Source organism: Eretmochelys imbricata, chromosome 12 (assembly GCF_965152235.1).
Source record: "Eretmochelys imbricata isolate rEreImb1 chromosome 12, rEreImb1.hap1, whole genome shotgun sequence".
Lineage (NCBI taxonomy): Eukaryota > Metazoa > Chordata > Testudines > Cheloniidae > Eretmochelys > Eretmochelys imbricata.
Window position 1 is genome coordinate 23,708,770 of NC_135583.1, and position 19,772 is coordinate 23,728,541.

Consider the following 19,772-nt stretch of genomic DNA (forward strand, 5'->3'; position numbering starts at 1 on the left):
ACATTTTCAAAAGTAAGTCAGCTTCATATATAATTCTAAGTCTCTGTAACACAAGAAGTTGGACTAGATTCTGCCACATTTCAATTGATTTTAATGAGCTACATGGTGTAACAGAACCCAGTTCATCCTATTATTGCCACAGCTTGAATTTCGAGAAAGACATGTTTTTCTCTTCAAAACATAATTTTCCTCTTAACTGACACACTTAATAATAGGAACACACCAGTTATAATCATGTAATAAAATTGGTTACATGAGCTTTGCTTGATGCAGTTATGGCATATATATTCTGTATATATACCGCTCACTATATCTATTTGTAACAGATAATATTTCTCTGTATTGTAATTTAGAACAGTTATACACTCGCTGAGTAGAGTCTGCAATTACCTAATCGTTTTCGCTGAACTTTATCCCTTAAAATGGTTAGGGACGTCAATCCTTCTGGCATGTAGTCATGCAGTTGGGACCAGGCCTTTTCCTGTTTGTCTTCATCATCACTGGGATGCACTATATCAACATACATAAAATGTTAGCTACTTTAATGTGTCTCTGTGCCAGGTACCTTCAGGCAGGTGGAGTGCAGATGGAGGGGTGGGGGGAAGAGTAAGTAGTAATATTTTGGAAACGTTCTTCTAAATATGTGATTTCACGCCAGATTATTATTCTGACCTTTTTTAAAAAATCAAGAACTAATTTTACTAAATGCTGCCTGAACTCTAATTTTCTATTCACGAGAACTGATTAACTTAGTGATAATATTACTTAGCTCATTTATAACACTTTTCAAGTCTCTTTGTAAGTATTAGCTAATAAATATTCTCAATAATCCTGGAAAGAAGGGCAGAAAGCATTATTTCCATATTCCAGATGGGGAAATGACTCAAGGCCATAAAGGAATTCCATGGAAAGAGTCCATATTGGAACTCTGGAGTTCCTAACTCCCGGTCCTGGCCTCAGTACAAAACTTTCTTAATAGCAGTTGTTTATATGGATATATAAATAAAACCAAAGGATTCTTACGCTGGTGGTCACTCAGTAGAGTAGCAACGAAGTAATGTGCCAGAGCTTTGTAATGGTCTGATTTTATTTTTGCCATATTTGACCAGGAATAAGGGATGTTCGCCTTGACTGGTGCCTGATTCATTGCAGTGTTAACAAGCGTATAAACCTCTCCAACCTAAAATAAAACACACATCTAGGTATGAGAAGTTACCTTTAAAATTAGGAGCTCTGTTATTAGCACGAGGAGATATGATAACCATCTACAAATATTTGAAGGTTTATTTACACCGAGGAAAGCAAGAGGAAATTTTACACTCATAGAAGGACTAGGCGGGATGAAATTAAAAGGAAAATTGAAGCTTTATCTCTGGAGATATTTAAAACTAGACTGAATACAACACTGTAAAATATATTGTATAGAATAATCCTATATGACATTGAACTAAATCACTTATTTGGTCTTTTCCATCTCTAATTTCTATGATGTCACAATATGAAATATAATATAAATATCCACACACTTCTATAATTTGCAAGCAAATCTTGGCTTGTTAATGCAACTGAAAGGAGGGTAGAGCAGATCAATGTTTTAACAAACACATTTGTCAGTTCAGGAAAGCTGGATTCAAAGCTGACATTAGGTTACACATGAAAGGAGTTTGGTCCGTGGAGGCTCTTTAAGGTTGGCAGGACAAGTTTTGCCCATCTTATTTAGAGTCGGGTACTGTACGACCTTTATCTGATGCTACGAATTGGTTGAGTGAACCTTCATGTCTCAGTTTGTTACCTATGTTCAGATGAGTATGGTGGATTATCTTCCATGTCAGAGCCTGCCTTCTTATTTGTGAGTAAGCCTGTGAAAGTTTTGCAATCCCATCACTACCAAACCATAACTAACTCTTGCCCACCATGCTGCCAGTACAATACACATAACTCTGGGATGGATCAGTGAAACTTTTCGGGGGGAAGGAGGATGGTTAGTGGTGGGCAGGATATATAGCCAACCCAGTCCCCAGCTGCAGAAGTAAAGCCAGATCAGCATTTGGCAGCAGTTAATGGGAGAGGGGCATAAGTGGTGCCACATAACCAACTGACACCTCCTTCACATGTTGATTTGGAGGCAGGAGCTGGTCATCTACTTTATGGAATCAAATGGTATTGTCATAACTACTTATACATTTTCGTCAGAAATAATCCTATTAATTCTCAGTGAGAATTACAAGGAGTTGTGTACTTTAACTTGCTAACATGAACCACACAGAACTTCAGTAAATAAATTCACTGTCCAGTTGCTGTTCTGGTATTTGTTTCCATTAGATACATTTTTTTTAATGGAACAGCTCTTATTATGTGACAAGATTACCTGCAGTAGCAGGGGACTGGACTCAATGATCCAGGAGATCCTATGTTCCTATTTTAGTGGCACTCTTGAGGATGTGTCACTACTTCCATCATAACTCGCTGTATTTATGTTAGAACATACAACCTTGCAAACAGATTACATATTAGGTTTTCATACTGTGCCAACAACTCGACATGAGTCCCTGTAACTTCATAGGTTCAGTTTTTATAAAAAACATTAACAGCAATTAGCATTTTGCACTCAATACTTTAAACCAAAGTCACAAAACTGCTTTAAAGGTTTAATAAATGGGCACTATGGTAGAGTTTTAAGCTAGTGATTTGGCACCGGAAACAAACTTGGTGTGGGTTTAAAAACACTAAGTCTCATGGCTTACCTTAGCAACTTCCTGAGCCATCTTCACTAGTGTGAAAAATTCATTTCGTATTCCAGGGAGACTGATCTGCTCAAAGACGCACTCTTGAGCTTGAGCAAGCATCATTTTGACCAGTACACTCAGCATGGCTGGGCTCATGTCATAACTTGGTGTGTGAGTAAATGTTTCCTTAAGGTAGTTTAAAATACCTGAATTTTTAAAAAGTTTTTCTAATTATTACAACAGAAAAGGAATTTTACAGGTGATCACAATTCACAAATTATCAAGTACAACTGAAAAGTAGCAAATAAGACAGTTGAGAAACTTGAAAATATATTTTCTAGAAATTACTCAGCCAAATTAAATGATCCAAAATGGATTCTTATTAAGTGTGAAGAGTTAAAATGACCCACTGTCATATGGATTAGTGTTCTGTATTACCATCTAAGACAGCTGTGCTCAGTTCCCAGTCCTAGGTTATCATTCATAGAGGCTACAGAAGCTGTCTTGTGGGGCAGGACAAGGGGAGCAATGCCTTAAGATTCACTTAGAAGAACTCCTCTGACTGATTTTTCAAGTGGTGCTTTACTGGGAGCATACCCTTAGGACTCTGAAAAGGTAGTGAGGGACCCCTACAACAAAAAAAGAACAATTTAACTAATCTTGGAAACACTCCAAAAGTAGGCTTAGTGGACTGAGTGCTCAAGTCTAGTGCTGTTCCATAAGTAAACTGGAACAGTATGTTCAGCAGGGCAAGATTAGATTCTGCTTCAGTCATCCACTTCCACTAATCTATCATTTAGAAAATTAAAACAAACATTAACGGTAGTGTAAAAATAAATAATGCTCACAAGGATTAAAATGTAACATATCCCATTCATCTCATCCAACTGGTTTATCAAGTTCTGCTAGGGCTTCTTTCCCAAAGCTACTGAACAAGTATCACAGCAGTACCTGGGGCTATGGAAGTTCCCCCTGTATTATTATAATATCTGTCACTCATTGTCACTACTTTTTAGTTCTTTCTGGCTATGTTCTTTATTTTATTAGTGTGTTAGCTTTTACACTTTTGGAGACAGAACCTGCCACTACTCAAATTTTAATCACAGGCTATCAATCAATAAGCCCTTATACTTCACAAAAATCTGTCAAGCCCATCTGAGCTTCTGATTCCTTAAGAAATAAATGGAATTGGCTCTGAAAGTCCAGAAAAGCATCCTCATTTTCTGGTGCCTCAATTTATTTCTCTTTGTGTGATAAATAATTCAGATATTTTTTACTATCCATGTTGAGGGCTCTGGTATGTATTGAAACTGCAACAACTTCAGTCCACCCGTACAGAACAGCTACTACGTGTACTATATCATGTCACACTGTTAACATAGCGTACGTGTTACGGAGCTATGCACAGGTACAATGAAGAGCCTACAGAGTGCATGTTGTTGTGGGGCCCTGCAAAAGGTATTTTGGCTGCAGATGATGTGCTGCAGTTTATGGCTTAATATAGCTCCAGCAAAACACTGATATAGCTATTGCTCCACATAGGAATATATTTAATTTTAAAGAGAAATTCTCTTATTTCACAAATGCTGAAACCTCTTCTAGAAAGACAAGAAGTCTGTAGTGTGGCAAAACAAAAATCTATTTAAAAATGAACAAAGCCATATTTTCTAAATCTCTATATAGTTTGAATACAAGAACTAGGGCTATTAAAGTAACACTGTTTGTTCAGTGATTAACAACTATGATAGCATTTTACAAAATTGGAAGTCAGCAGTTGAGGATTATAATTATCATCTTGCAACACATTTTCATTTCACAGATATTAAGACTGCCTCTAAACACCTGTAAATACTATGAGTAATACAATACCTTACGCTTATATAATGACTTTTATCTAAGAAATGAAGGGGTTTTGTTCCGAAACCTACTCTAATGAAAATCAGAACTGTTATAGCCTGTTAGCTCAAGGGGTGTAGCTCCCATTAACTACCACAAACACAGCAGAATAGAAACTCCAGTGATTCATTATGGGCATAGATCCTGCTCCTATATGGAGTCAATGGCAAATTTACCATTGACCCCAACTGGACAATAAGCTTCATTTGGGATCAAAATAGACTTGATGGTTTTAAAATGTTTTTAAAATGTAGATGCTATAGGCCTGATTATTCACTCCCATCACACACATTTTACACAAGTCAATGCAGTTACAGTGATGTAATAGACAAAAGGCAAAAAAAAGGTGAATGTACAGCTAATTAATCATTGACTACAATAGTCACTTTGTCTTTACCAAACATGTTGTTCAGACAGCAGCTCCAGGTTTTTGAAATGTTAAACTAAGACTAACAGGAATGTTTAATTAAAGCCTAGTACAGATCTTTGTTAGGACCTTTGGGTTTCAATCCAGCTCCTTTTCTGTTTGGACTGTGTTAATAAAACCAAAAGTCAATACTGAATGTATAGCTCTGTATGTAAGAGACTGACTGAGACCTCCCCAGAAATAACCTCCTCCATATTTTCAATATGCAAATAAACCACAGCTCCTTCTCTCTTTACATACCTGCAGCTCTCTGAAAAGCATCAACAGCATTTTCAAGTCCAGGCTTGGTCTGCCGATTACATCTTGTACCAATCTGTGTGTAGAGGGCTCCAATATTAAATAAAATACTGGCTTTTTCTAGCAACAAATTTGGCTGACAGACAGGGACGCCTGTGAAGGAATCATACCTGGGGTGGGTGCAGGGGGAGGAGGCAAAATGAAATAAGCATAAAAAGACAAGTGAGCACAGAGATACCAGTGTTTTCATTTTATTGTTCAGAAGAGGATCTGTAATGCCTTTTCTGCTTCTGCTGAAACTTATGGTAATTCATAATCACGTGCATGTAATGCAAATATATCCCTGAGCTCCAGGAGCTAGTGAGTGGATTTATTGAACTTTCTTAAAAGCAATGTTTCCCTTCTTGCAATGCTTAACTGGTACTCAAATAGTTTTTCTTGATCAAATTGTAGGAGTCTCCTGTTCTATTCACAAACACAAGATTTAAATTCACTGAGTCACATTCTTCTCCCGTTGATAATGGTGCAGTATATCATAGCACTTGCCATTTTGAGCCAGTGCAGAAGTCTTTCTACAGTCCTCTGATATTTTAGACTATGTAGTGTTTCCTATTCATTACAAATTAAGATAGACAGTAGTAGATACTCTTAGCGTATACATCTTGTAGTTCCAATAACACAGGACTAGATTGTGTTTCATACTACAGCCTGAGCAAGGGGTGAGGTGTAAATTGAACCACCCAAGGAGTATCAGCAGCAAATCACAATATTCCCCCATTTTCACCATGCTGCCCAGCAAGTAGTAAGGATGTAATCAAGGCTTTTCTCTTTCCCCACCTGCTTCTATGTGCTCGTACACACCAAGACCCAAAAGCCAGGTAGGATGTGCAGACTTTTAAAGAGAATTCTTATGGCCCTTCACAGACCTTACTCTCAGCATAGAAAGGGCCTTATCCTCTGAAGAACTTTACTGTACAAACTAAAGAGAGTGTCTATCAGTATAAATATGAAAACTTACTGTACAAGAAAAATATAAGTGTTTCAAATTACACAGAGCTAGTTCAAGGTTAACAGTGTTCTAAAAAAAACTTACCAGGTAAATAAAATCCCCATTTGTCTGGTAGGTGGAAAAAATCTGTTCTCTATAAAGCCAAGTTGAATGAAATAGCTCATCAACATCTCAATGCCGGATTCATCTCTGCTGGGAGTACGGCAGGCCTTAAAGTTCAGATATGTAAAAACATAACGTTCACACAACGCATTCTGTTTAGTTTCAGAGTGAATAATGTAACACACTGAGGCCACAGTTCTGCTCAACTAAAATCAGTGGGACTTTTGCCTAATATAAAAGTGTCTGGAATACATTAATTAGAAGTATAGGAGCACAGCCTGCCCTTGACGTGTGCACCCAACTCTGAATAATAGAGTTCTGCAGCTGGAGAGGAGGCTGTACGTGGCCCTAAGGAAACACATGGGAGGTAGTGTGTGACAGGCAAATCTCGCACATGTTGAAATACAATGTTGGACAGTAGGTATGATGTGAACTATAGAAGAACATTTGAACAGCCAACGTCTAGTAAATAGAAATTACTAGTATTGTGCTACAGACCCCTACTATTTACTCCACTCCTGCTTTCATGCCTCACTTCAAACCTTTACTTTATTCCCCATTACAATTTAAACAATATTTTAAAAACAAACAGTATTTTTGAATTTTCAAGTTGTGTCAAACTGCTCAGTTACTTTGCTTTCTTGTTACATCATTTTCTCACCCCACGCATTTCTTCACCTGTTTTATCTATATCATCGAATCATAGGGTTAGAAGGGACCGCAAGGTCATCTAGTCTAAACCCTTGCCAAGATGCAGGATTATATGTGAGGAATAGCCCTTTTTTCCTACACCACTGCACTGGGAGCTCATACAGAGGTATTTGTCCACTATGACCCCTAAATCCTTTTCAATATCACTGTTTTTCATATTTCAGTCCTCCCTCTCCCCCCATTCTATAGGTATGGCCTGCATTCCTTATTCCTAGATGTACAACTCTGCATACAGCTTACTGAAACCCATTTTGTTTGAATGGACCCCAGCTGCCAAGTGATACAAATCACACCTTATGACTACCCTGTCCTCATTATTTACCACTCTGCCAATCTTTGTCATTTGCAAATTTTATCAGTGAGACTTCCAAATCACTAATGGAAATGTTGCATTATAGAGTCCTTGGGATATGGAGGCTGTCATTTTATATATCTTGGGAGTGGAAATAAGTGGAAGTAAGGTAACCTGGAGCAAAGTATTAATCAGTAAAAGTGCCACAATCTAACCATATATGAACATTATTAATAAAAATCTGCAAGATTAAAACTGGATATGGTGGCATAGTCACAAAGAGAATTAACATGCACAATCAAACCTACTTGTCTCAAATCCATAAGATCAGCTATTTCATCTTCATAGTCAGAACTGTCTTCACTGTAATGTTCCAGGATAAAGTCCTAAACAAAATAAAATGTGGAATACCCTTACTCTTTCAGGCCAAAGTTTTTGATTTCTCCGCAAACATTAACAGTGCCCTGAATATTCAAAAATTTCATGATTTGCAAAGTTTCTACTCATTAGTAATAAATGGTGTTGTATTTATATATGTCAGATTTTCAAAAGAGGGGAAAAACTATAACAGACAAGATTTCAAGGTAATATCTTCATCTTGTATCAAATATAAGAAACCCAATCTTGTGTAGCGGACTCGAAACAACTATAATATTTTCTCCACTTTTTTTTCAAACTGCAGTTAATAGTTTTGAAAATGACACCTGAACCAATTAAATACAAAACAAGGGAGTCAAATGATCATGCAAATTCATTAATAGAAAGATATTGTGCCAAATTCTGCTCTTAGTTATACTGGTGAAACTCCACTGAGTTTAATGAAACTAAACTGGTATAAATGACAGCAGAATATGGCCAATCAAGAATAACCTACAGATGAAGTGGAGCCAAATTCTTAAGTGATGTCTAAGAGAGTTTAAGTTAGTAAAAGGGGAGCTGATTTTCTCATTTTACTTCAGTGTAACTCCATTGACTTCAAGGGGTAAGTTAAAGTAGGATGTGGGTTTTTTCAGCTTACGCCTTCTTCTGGCTCCTTGTCATGGTTAGATGCACCAACTTAGACTCCCACAGTAGGAGACTGGGGGTATACGGAGCTAAGGAAGGAGTCTGTATGTGGGAGTCTTAATTAGCATAAGGGAGTTTAGCTTACACCAGCTTTACAATTCATCCTCTGAGCTGTAAAGTTCAAAAAGGATCCAAAGTAGTACTGAGAAAGAGCGTTCTTCCTGATTTAAACAGCTATTTCCCACTAAGTAGCATGCAGAACTTGTACAGTAGCTGTCAATGAAAACCCAAAGAGAATTCTCCGTGATTCCAAACATACACTCATTTCTAAAACTCTCATTAAAGTCAGCAAGAGTTTTGCTTGAAAGAATGCAGATTAAAGTCCCTTGTGAAGCTCTGAATCCAAGTGGTTCTTGGCTTGGTAAAACAGTTGCTGTTTACTTGCTCCATGGAGAATTATTCCTGATTGTTTTATTTCACTGCCTCTGGCAAAGAAAGCCTTCTTCCATGGATTTCATTTCACTGCCTCTGGCAAAGAAAGCCTTCTTCCATGGATTTCATCATCTAATTCAAATACAGATATGCTGAACACAGCTGAGCTCACCTGAATAAATATCCATAACAGACATAAACTTTGTGTGCCCCAAAGATGATCTTTATCATGCTCACAGAAAATTATATCACATAACTAATCAAAACATAGAAGTAACAAAGCCCTTTTAATTGAAACAATGTTAAAGACTACATTTTCTGTAGGAGCCAAATTCTGCTCTCAGTTCTATCAGGTGCAATTTCATGTGACTGCACTGGCAGCTACACCTATGTAACTGGGAGCAAACTGGATCCACTCTATGGGTCTGATCCTTGGACCCAGTAAAACTATTTTGCATCATAAAGCCCCCTTAAAGCTGACATACAGGGTAACTGGGGCTTCCCCTGTCCTAGCTGGGTATTCCCCTAGTGCAGAGCTGTCATAGCTGCTTCTGCACCACAGCCTCTTCCTGCCCCCAGGCATAGCATGCTCTGGCCATGTTCCCTCCCCAGCAGAAAATAATCTTAGTCTAAATCAGAATCACTTGAATACACTGGAACTACTTTCCTGGGTGCCAAACCATCCCCCAGCTGCCGTGGTGGTAAGGGGAGAAAGGTGAGTACATCCAGATTATTTAATTGGTCTTCATTTAGATTGTAATATCTGGACAGGGACCTTGTTTAATTTGTATTGTAGAGCACCAAGTACAAGTGTGGGCAGTGTACAAACAATAAATGGTTGTTATTATTATCAGCATCAGCATCACTAGCTGGGCCATAAAACAGTGGGCATGGGCAGCGGGTGAACCCCAATATTCCCCAGCCCTGCCCCTTCTGCCCGAGGGCCCCCCCCCCACATAATGACCAGAGGAGCTCCGGCCCGCCCATTCCAGTCACCCCATGCCAGCCTGTCCTACCCACAGCTGGCCCAAGCCACCCCTGACTGGGACCCCGCCAGCTTTGGGGGAGAGAGGGAGCAAGAGCAGGGCCTCGGGCCAGAGTGTAGGTGGGGCCATGGCCTGGGTTAGGGGAGGCTTAGCCTCCCCAGCCTTCGACAGTGGGCCTGATCTTGCTTTCACACAAATGTAAATCAAGAATCAATCCACTGAAGTCACTGTGAAAGATCTTCTGAAGGACATAACTGATCTCAAATCCTTGATAATTCTTGGTGTGCTAAATTCTTGGTTCTTGGTCAGATTAGTGCAAATAAAGCATAAAAATATGTTTAGAATTTGCACACAATGCTGTACACCTTCAAACATAAAAGCAGTGTTACATGTTAAATATTGATTCTAAAACCTGTATCTTCGAAACTTACCTTGAGAGGGATTGTAAAGTCCCCTTCTTTAGTCTCCTTCAGGCCAAGTGGTATCAGGGGAATGCTAAAAGTCTCTCTGTGGCAAAAGAAAAGACGAACAGAAAGTTAACTCCTTATTTTCTATTGTTCTGTTGGCAAAATTACCTGTCTTGTTCCATGTGACCATAGACAGAAGGAGCTGTGTCTCTTGATGGCAACATATGTAACATGCACCTTTTTATTTGCACTAGGAGGCTTTAAGCATTTCAGAATTGTGTAACGCTCCCTTTACACAGACTGTTCTGTCCCACACAAGTTATTTTCCTTATTTTAAAAAAATTATTATAAAACCCAAACATGAATGCTCCTATTTCAGGAACGACAGAAGTGAAGTAAACAGCCGCAGTGTGTGAGATTTTATCTGGAGACTCCAATAACATTTTTGTGGACAGGGGGAGCTCTTGATTCCCATGGAGTTTAAACTCTCTCTGTACAATTACTCCTTCTGGCCCCCAGGGGCCTCTGTGATGTGAGTAAGGAATGAAGGAAGATTGTCTGGTCTCTTTTTCCTTCCTCTATCTCCCCTGCTGGCGCCCAGCCAGAATAAACCACTAGGAGAGGAGGAGGCAGAAGCCAGCTGCATTTGGCAGTGTGGTGAGAGGGACAGAATCGGGGAATAGGCATAGGGATGGAAGCTCAAAGGGAAAGAGTCTGAAGGGAATGAGAGTTGCCCTTGAGCCATTGTTCCTCCAGAGGAAGAGGGGGCCAAGGAAACAGAAAGTGAGGACTGACAGATCACTTGTCTGTATCAGTTTGGATCAATCTTTCCACCTCTGGATAAACCACATGTGCAGAAACCAACCACTGCAGAGAGACATACACAAGTAAGGGCTATGATAATTCCATATGCTTCAATATTCTACTAGTCCGTCAATGGTTGATATACATAAATTGTCTCTAGCACATTGTAAAGTGAGGCCTGAGCTCACTGGTTTTGATGTAAGTGGAGCCTGATAGTAAAAAGTTTGAGAACCACTGCATCATGTGTATTTAACTTTTAGAAAATGTTAGGGTGGGGGAAGAATTCAACCCTGAGAAGCATCTCCACAGAGGGTGATAAGATACAAGAAGGCAATGTTAAAAAAAACCAAAAACAAAAACCCCTTGATCCTCAAGGAAAATAAAACTCTTGATCAAGGACCAAATCCTGCTCATATTATAAGAGTAATCCTATTGTTTGCTAGTGGGACTACTCATATGAATAAGGAGATCATGAGCATTTGGTCCCAACTGTGAAATCTGTCTTCACCATTCTTCCTAAGCAAAATGTCCCGTTTCAAACAGAGAATTTGATTTCAGGATTTCTTCCAGTTATTATTTACAACATGTTGAGTAGGAAAGATGGAATAGTGTCTGTTTGAAAAAAAAGTGTCCTTGGCATCTGGATATGTTTATCTGATCTTTTCTTTTTCCAGCAAACACTTAACTGACTTTTTTCACTACGAAATACTGTGGGAGTGATTCACTCACAGGTTTCCATCAGCAAAGCCAGCAGAACCTGGGATGCATGTCCCTGGTGGTGAAAAGTCTGCCAGGGGAGCAGTAGTGCAATCTACTCACAACTCCAGTTTAGCATAAGAAGGTCCCTAGAGCTGGCTGGTGCAATCCAGAAAGAAGGCAGGGCTCCAAGGAGCAGCGCTTATTCAGCTCACCTACTGGGCAGCATTTGCAGGGGGCTCCTATGGAGCCCCTGATGGAGTTTAAAACTGTTCTCCCTGGTAGTGGGGCACAAATACACACACCCACACACACACTTGAGGGTGCAACACATCTAATGTAACCAAATATTGGAAAGAACTGTTATTTTAATGCTTTTACAGCAGTTACCTTTGAAAAATAATCTGATAAAAGCCAAGATACTAAAAATATTACATATTGATTTAATATTGATTGAATATGTTCTTTCATGATCCATCTTCATTAAGCAGCCACGCTTGTGTACAATTTCCCTGGACACCAGTGTTTCTGCCAACTCTAAAATGAACGTAAAGAAATTCAATATCTGCTTTTAGCTACTGAAGTGCCACACCCATAGATTAAATAATAGTCTTCTCTATTCTTATATACTAGGTGTGTGACACACAGTTTTGAAAAATATCCTTTGACCACACAGTAAGGATTGGCCCACAGGCACGCTAGGAGCATTTTTATGGCTACAGGGGTATTCTCATGTACATGCTCAGGGCAAACTCTCCTCCCACCTCCTGAACAAGTGTATAATATGCAATAGGAAGACAAAGAAACAAGTGGTATTTGCATTTTCAGGATTCCTGTGACCATCTCAGAAACTTTCTGGGCCAGATTTTGCCCTCAGTTTTTGCTGTATGGGTTGCACAGGTATGAGTGGAGGGAGAATATGGCCCTCTGTTTAGAAACAGATCTGCTTGACAGGTTTACCTGTCTTATTCTACTTTCTGGTGTCTATTCTGTACAAAAAGTGCCCAAAGTTGTATCCATTCTTCAAGGATGGTCAACCAGAGTTGTATAAAGACACATTATTATATCCTTTAACCAACAAGAGATCCCTGTCAACTGGCGAACATGTGGTTCACATCATGCCTAAAACAGGAAAGAAGGGCATATAGCCCTCCTAAGAAGTACAGCTCTTTGAGAGCTCTGCTCTCTCTGCAGCAGTCACAGAGGGGACACAGGTTGTCACTGAGGTAGTAATATGCCTATACCCCCCTTTTCCCCTACATGGCTTCCCTCTTCTTAGCATTCTTTGGGACTTTCCCCTTTTCTCTGCACTGCATAAGTGGAGGGGAGTATATGGTCTATAGATATGGAGAAAGAGTGCCACTCTTTGACACATGAAATACTGATGTGTCCTTTATGCAGACTTCGTTAAACTGTACATAACATAATGCCTGCAGTTTGGAGTTCTTTATAATATGAACATCATTGGAAATGTAGGAAATAGTTCAAAGGAGGTCAACTAAAATGACAGTCAGAAGGCCACTGTTCCAGCCACAAGATCTTCACCAAAACCTGGGTCTTCACCTAAATTCCTTGTAAACTGTGCGGCCACACAGCAGTCCATTTAGCGCCACACAGGCACTCAGTGAACTCGCCCGGAGCAGGGACCTGCCCCGGTGGGGGAGGGGCATCCCTCGCCCGGCCCCCAACGTGCCAGGGGAGGGGCACCCCTGCCCCAGCTCCAACTCAGCCTGTGGCCCAGACCTGTCGCAGCCAGGGCGGCTCAGCTGGATTGGGCCCAGGCGCAGCCAGGGCTGCATGGCTCGGAGCAGCCTGGCCCCAGGCGTGGCCAGGGTGGCACAGCCCAGACCAGCGTGGACCCAGCCACAGCCCAACCCCAGAGCCCACATCCCCAGCCAGAGCCCTCACACCCCAACCTTCTTCCCCAGCTCTGAGCCCCGTCCCACACTCCGAACCCCTTGGTCCCATCCCCAACACATAAATTTTGTTATGTGCACCAATATGAAGGTAATGTGTCACACATCACACTGGATTAGAGGGAACACTGGTCTTCACCATCGAAGAGCAGAATGTTTTAAATTATCTTAAAGGACTTGCTAGGGAGGATGGAGAGGTGGGCTATGTATGTGCTTCTGGAGACTATCACAAACCTGCTCCCCCTTCTGTCACTACTGCAGCTGTCACTTTCATTTTCCCTGCTGCACTCCCTGTGCATGTTTGAGAGGGTTGAAAAAATCTGAACAAAAAACATTTTCCCCTCAGAAAATGAGATTTGTGTCAAAATTTTCTATGGAAAACTTGATTTTGGCAGAATTTTCCTTTGGGAAAACCAATATGTTTCAGTTCACATCAGGACAATATTAATCTTTGTGTCCGCCTGAGTTGCTGCGGTGTTTAATGGGAGCAGCCCCTATTTTCCTCTATGGGCCTTGCTCGCCTGCTCTCTACCGGCGGCTGAACCTCTGCAGGGTCTCATGCACCGCAGTAGCAGCTTAGCCACAGGGAGAGACTGCGATGCATCATGTGAGATGTAGTCAGGCCTGAAGCAAGGTCCATATTGGAGAATGGAGGCATGAGGGACCTGGAACTACAACTCCCATAAGGCACTGCGGCAGCTCAGGCAGACACAGAGAGAGACAAATATACAGACTATGTGGTCAGACTGTTGATTAAGAGAAAGTATATTCTCCTTCTATCATGTTCTTTATTCACAATTTTTTCATGTAATTACTGTCCAGCATTCACACTCATCCAGCACCAGCTTTATTTCCAGCTGTAAACAAAAGGTGGGTTGATAATAGAGTAGATTTTCACTTACTCTGTGTTCTGATAAACCTCCACTGAGAAATTAAGTCCTTCTAATTCCTCCTTTAAGATTTGCAGGTCTGAGTTTACAAAACTCAGTTCCAGAAGTGCCTGCTCTCGCACTTTGTTGTTGGTGGTTGCTCTGCAAAGAGAAAGAGATATGCCCCTTAGTGACTGCCCAGAGAATAGGCTCCGTATTGTACACCAGCTTCGTTGAGCCCCCTTACTGGCATTCCCATCATTTTTAAGATTTTTTTTCTTAAGAGATGATATGAGAACTCGAGTTTCAGAATTTATTTGATTTGCTGCCAAGACAGAACTTGGAATAGGTTTCAGATACAAAAGAGCGTGCAGACACTTAACAGGTTTGCTATGTGCTGATCTTTTTGGACTGATTTTAAGATTTAACTTGGAGGACAAATTAACAGTGAAACAGAAGGGTTTACATCTTAATTATATTCTGAAAATAAAAATCTGAGTTGATTACAAGGCTTTCTCCTAAAATGAGCTGTAAAGAAAAAAGTACATGTCTAACTTTGGTTAAACCCCTCTCTCCCACCATTATAGTCACTGGACAATGCATTCATCATCTGGTATGATTACTGTTAGTTCTATTTTCCTAAAACAAAAAGAAGAATGTGATGTGACTTCCCTTTAGTTCTGTTTTTCTGATGTGTCTGGGGATAATCATTTTCTTCCATTTGCAATTCATGTATAGGTATAGCATCCCTTTATACCATTAGCATAATAGATACGTCTTTAAATGTAGCCCCTAAAGCATTTCTGCACATGTTTCTATTTGAATATTTCTGGGTGTAGCTATATTAACACCTGCTTCTAGCATGAATCATCATATAAGCAACGCAATACTGTGTAGTACCTAGAAATCTCATGTTATTTATCGTAAGTGGTGTTTTAAGATAAACAGCTGGCAACACAAAAGTCCATTAAAAAGTTAAGATTGAACAATTGCTTATTTGCTTATGGATTGATACTCTGAACTTTGGTCCATATAACCAAATAGTCAATAACCCAATAGAATTATTAGTTAACAAGATCAGTATTTGCTATATAAACATTCCAACTTAGATTAGGACACACCTGCTAACCCATAATTCTCTGTGGAAGTATAAATGTCTCATTATTTTACTTGTGTTTCAGCCAGTAATAAAGGAACCAGCATTTCCAGTTTTTCCTCAAACTGCGTTAAGAGAGGCTTCCTGTGGACAAAAGACTGGCTTGCTGCTTCTGGAGTCTGCTGAAATGCAAATAAAATCTCAATCTTTGATTTCTTTTCGCTTGAGGAACACTTTGAGTTAGTCCAACTATCTGAACTATCATCCAGCGGCATACCTAGAAATGAGTCTGAAATACAGTTTGCCCTGGGAGCAGTTGTTTACCTCACAGCACCTACAAATGACGTACATTTAAATAGTCTAATTGAATATGTTTTGATGCAATTTGATTTTAGAGATGTACTTGGACTTTAATTACCTGGTACACACACACACACCAGAATTAGGTCCAATCCTACACTCCTTACTTAGCCAGAGCTCCTACTGAAGTCAGCAGCAGTTGCATTTTCAAAAAGTAGACACTGATTTTGGGTGCCTCTTTTTGGGATCCCAGGTTGAGACGCTTTGGGGCTGATTTTTAAGAGGAGCAGAACATCACCGTTCAGTTGAGGAATCGTGGCGTTCATTTGTGCTCAGCTCTTCTGAAAATTAGCCCCAAGTTGGGCACCCAGAAATTAACACAACCAGATTCAGTGACCATTTTTAAAAACACTGGCCTAAGAGCTCTGCTTGGGGAAGGAATGCAGGCCCAGGTCCTTTTCAGTAAGATTTCAATTACTCTTGTTAATAAATATGAGAGATGTTACTTTGAAATCAGTGTTAACAGCAATTTAACACATCTTAATTCAGAAAAGAAATGTGGCAAATTTGTAACTTTTATTTAAATGACTCTGCTAATTATAAGACTAGTTATTAAGCAATCAAGAGAAATTAAGCAATCCGGTTCCATGGTGAAGAAGAGGACGGTATCAGAAAGTGGATGAAAACTCACACCCTAAGTTCCCTCTAAACTGTGCGGCCGCGCAGCAGCCTATTAAGTGCCGTGCAGGTGCTCAGGGCTGCGGTGTGGAGAGATGCCTCTCCCCCAGCCTGGCCAGGACCTGCTGTGGCCAGGGGGAGAGGCACCCTTCCCCCAGCCCCAACCCAGCCCCGGCCCAGACCTGCCGGGGCTGGGGGAGAGGTGCCTATCCCGCAGCCCCCAGCCCCGGAGCTGCTGTGGTGGGGAGAGGTACCTCTCCCCTCCAGCCCAGGTGCTGCTGTGGTAAGAGAGAGCTGGGGGAAGTTCTCTCTCCCCACCAGCCTGTACCCTAAACCCCTCATCCCCAGCCCACCCCAAATCCTGCATCCCCAGTTGGAGCCATCACACCCCCCACACCTCAACCCTCTGCCCCAGCTCTGAGCCCCCTTCCACACTCCAAACCCCTTGGCCTCATCCCCGCCACATGAATGTTGTTATGTGCACCAATAGGGAAACATTAGAGGGAACACTGCTCATACCCACCAGAATATTTGAAAGGTGTGTTCCCCCTCATTTTACAATCACTTTTCCACACTGTTGGTTTTAGTAACTCTTCTTTGCAGTGTTGTTGTAGCCATGTTGATCGCAGGATATTAGAGAGACAAGGTGGGTGAGAAAATATCTTTTATTGGACTTATATGTCTTTTTATTGGACTTCTGTTGCTGAAAGAGGCAAGTTTTCAAGCTACACAGAGCTCTTACCGCTTGTAAGCTTAAAACTGGATTTGGGTTTCATGAAAACCAAAAATCACTTCCTCCATTGTTTCATTGCCTGTGCTGTTAGTTTGTTGCTATGAGACTGCATTAGGAGTGAGGCTGGGCGTCTAGCACTGTGTTTCTCTTATGATTTTGCTTTGGAAGAAAGAAACTCCAAGATTTACATGGAGTTTGAAAACCTGTACAAAAAAAAAATCAAATGAAATATTGGGCCAGCCTGTCAGTATTGACTGTGTCCCCTTTGGATTTGAATTTTCACCGAGGGTTCTTTATAGATAAAATGTCCATTTTATATCTTTTTCTGGAAATTCAGCAGAAAAGTAAACAGGAAACTATATTTTAATTATTCTGCCAAATGTCTCTATCAGGGTAACTGATCCCAGATTCTTTGCTTTTAATAAAACTCCTCTTTTCAAATATATTTAGAAGCAGTTACTTCTGTGGGCAGCAGAAAACAGCCAGCATGGCTGCTGCCCCATGGGCACCTGAGCTCCACAGTGAATGCAGTTTTTTCCTGTGGTAAGGGGGAATTATGTCCTCTCTGGGATCCCCTGTCATCCCCTTCTCAAGAGAGGAAGCGGACGTCATTCCGCCTGGTCCACATAGTGAGTCCCCTGAAGCCCTAATTTGAGACAGGTTTACTCCTGGCTCGTTGAGTGTCAGCCACCACAGGGTTATTTTAAAGGAGGTACAACTCAAAGTGAATAGTGGGTTAGCCAAGGAGATGTAGAGAGGTGCCAGGCAGCCAAAAGGTTAATATTTCCCTCCATCTAAGAACAGGCATTTGTGGTATTCCCTAATACACCTTAAGTGACAGCATTTCAATGGAGGTATTTGTATATATATGTAACACAGACAGACCCCGGTTGTCTGTGGGTGGGATTAATCATAGGACCTCTGAAGCTAAATGCATGAGCCTCTACTGCATGAGGTAAAAGTCACATGGCTCTTAACTGAAGCTGTAGCAGACTCATTAATCTCCAAGTGGTCTCGGTACCACTAGAGGGGACAGAACACCACACTCAGGAGATGTGCGAGTTACATATAACATGTAAAGTCAGGGAACCCCATTCTGCAACTCAATGCCCTTACCTCAGTGGCCTACAGGACAGCTCTTTGTTGAGCATGAAACAGACAGATCTACAAATTTTAAGCAAAATACACAGCCAAAAAACGTATCTATGGTAAGATACGCACTAAAATAAAAGTCAGTCACTGAGAGGCAAAAAATCCCCAACTAGTGTAAATTGTCTAGCTCCATGAAAGTCAAAGGGGTCAGGATGATTTACACTAGCTGAGGATATGCCCCTGAGCATCTGTCAATTCCAACATCTGAGGGGTAAGGCAGGTGGGTGGGCAAGTGGGAATCTAGTCAAAGAAGTCATGCTTCAGAGAAGTAGAGTTACATGTGTAATTTTCTCTGAAGAAATCACATTGACTGGATTCTTGTATTGGACACTGAAAACTCTCCACAAACCCATAGATTCTCCAGTCATGGCAGATTAAAGATACCATATGAAGCAGTTTTAAATACCAAGGAGAAATCCTCATCCACAAATAGCAGGAGAGAGAGCTGTTGGGGGAAAATAGCGACTAGAACAGCCAGTCGTAGGGTTAGATGGTATGGGACAATACAAGGCTTGTACTGCAAGGCAGATACAGGTAGGGTCTACATAAATGGTTTGTTTCTTTGTTTTTTCTTTTTTTAATAAAGAAGAAAAGCCTTCCAGCAGCAGGCAAATGAAAGAGAAATCCCCTCCCCACCACAGACCAGCTATGGGGTTTTCCCATAAACATTGCAAGGTCAGATTTTTAAGATAAATAACTCAGAGAACTAAAGGAAACCAAAGTGGAAAGACAGAATCTCAAAAAGCAAGTGCACAAAAGGAAGTTCATACATTACAGATGTTCATATACTTTACTCTAGATAGCACACAGGGTTTCACACAAACCAGGGGAAGCCCAGAGATCATTTTATGCCATCAAGGTAGAAAGCATTTTTTCCTTTCAGAATCAGAAACTGGCATTGCAGACCAATGAACCTTTATAGCAGGCACCTGCAGAAACTCCGGGAGTGGATTCAGTCTGTAATGGGGTACAATTTTTAAAAGATCCTATTGATTTTCCTAAGTCCAATTTTCAAAAGTCACTTTTAGGCTCTTAGGAGTCTAAGGCCTGGTCTACACTAGGAAATTAGGTCGGTATAACTATGTCACTCGGGTGTGAAAAATCCACACCCCTGAGTAACACAGTTAAACCAACCTAACCTCCAGTTTAGACAGCACTAGGTCAGAGGGAGAATTCTCCTGTCAACCTAGCTACTGCCTCTTGGGGAGGTGGAATACCTACACCAATGGGAGAACCCCTCCCATCAGCATAGATGGCATCTTCACTGAAGCGCTGCAGCAGTGTACCTGTGGTTTATG

At 40.8% G+C, this 19,772-nt stretch overlaps 2 protein-coding genes across 9 annotated transcripts in view; one reads left to right on the forward strand and one right to left on the reverse strand.

Moving 5' to 3' along the window:
• FAAP24 (FA core complex associated protein 24) overlaps positions 1-19,772 on the forward strand; it is a 68,539-nt gene that overhangs the window by 20,773 nt on the left and 27,994 nt on the right. For 5 of the 8 annotated variants that reach the window (XM_077831329.1, XM_077831328.1, XM_077831327.1 and 2 more), the window contains one exon: positions 15,697-16,647. The exons of the other annotated variants lie outside the window; for them this stretch is intronic. In XM_077831329.1, the coding sequence (XP_077687455.1) occupies positions 15,697-15,855 (159 nt within the window). In that variant the 3' untranslated portion in view covers positions 15,856-16,647. Of the gene's footprint in view, positions 1-15,696; positions 16,648-19,772 lie in introns of those variants that run through there. 8 annotated transcript variants of the gene reach the window in all.
• Positions 1-19,772, reverse strand: part of RHPN2 (rhophilin Rho GTPase binding protein 2) — a 42,692-nt gene that overhangs the window by 7,942 nt on the left and 14,978 nt on the right. Inside the window, exons 3-10 of the mRNA XM_077831326.1 lie at positions 14,549-14,677; positions 10,255-10,330; positions 7,709-7,786; positions 6,380-6,504; positions 5,290-5,456; positions 2,745-2,932; positions 1,024-1,180; positions 391-510 (exon numbers count right to left, since the gene is read on the reverse strand). Of these exons, the coding sequence (XP_077687452.1) occupies positions 391-510; positions 1,024-1,180; positions 2,745-2,932; positions 5,290-5,456; positions 6,380-6,504; positions 7,709-7,786; positions 10,255-10,330; positions 14,549-14,677 (1,040 nt within the window). The remainder of the gene's footprint in view (positions 1-390; positions 511-1,023; positions 1,181-2,744; positions 2,933-5,289; positions 5,457-6,379; positions 6,505-7,708; positions 7,787-10,254; positions 10,331-14,548; positions 14,678-19,772) is intronic.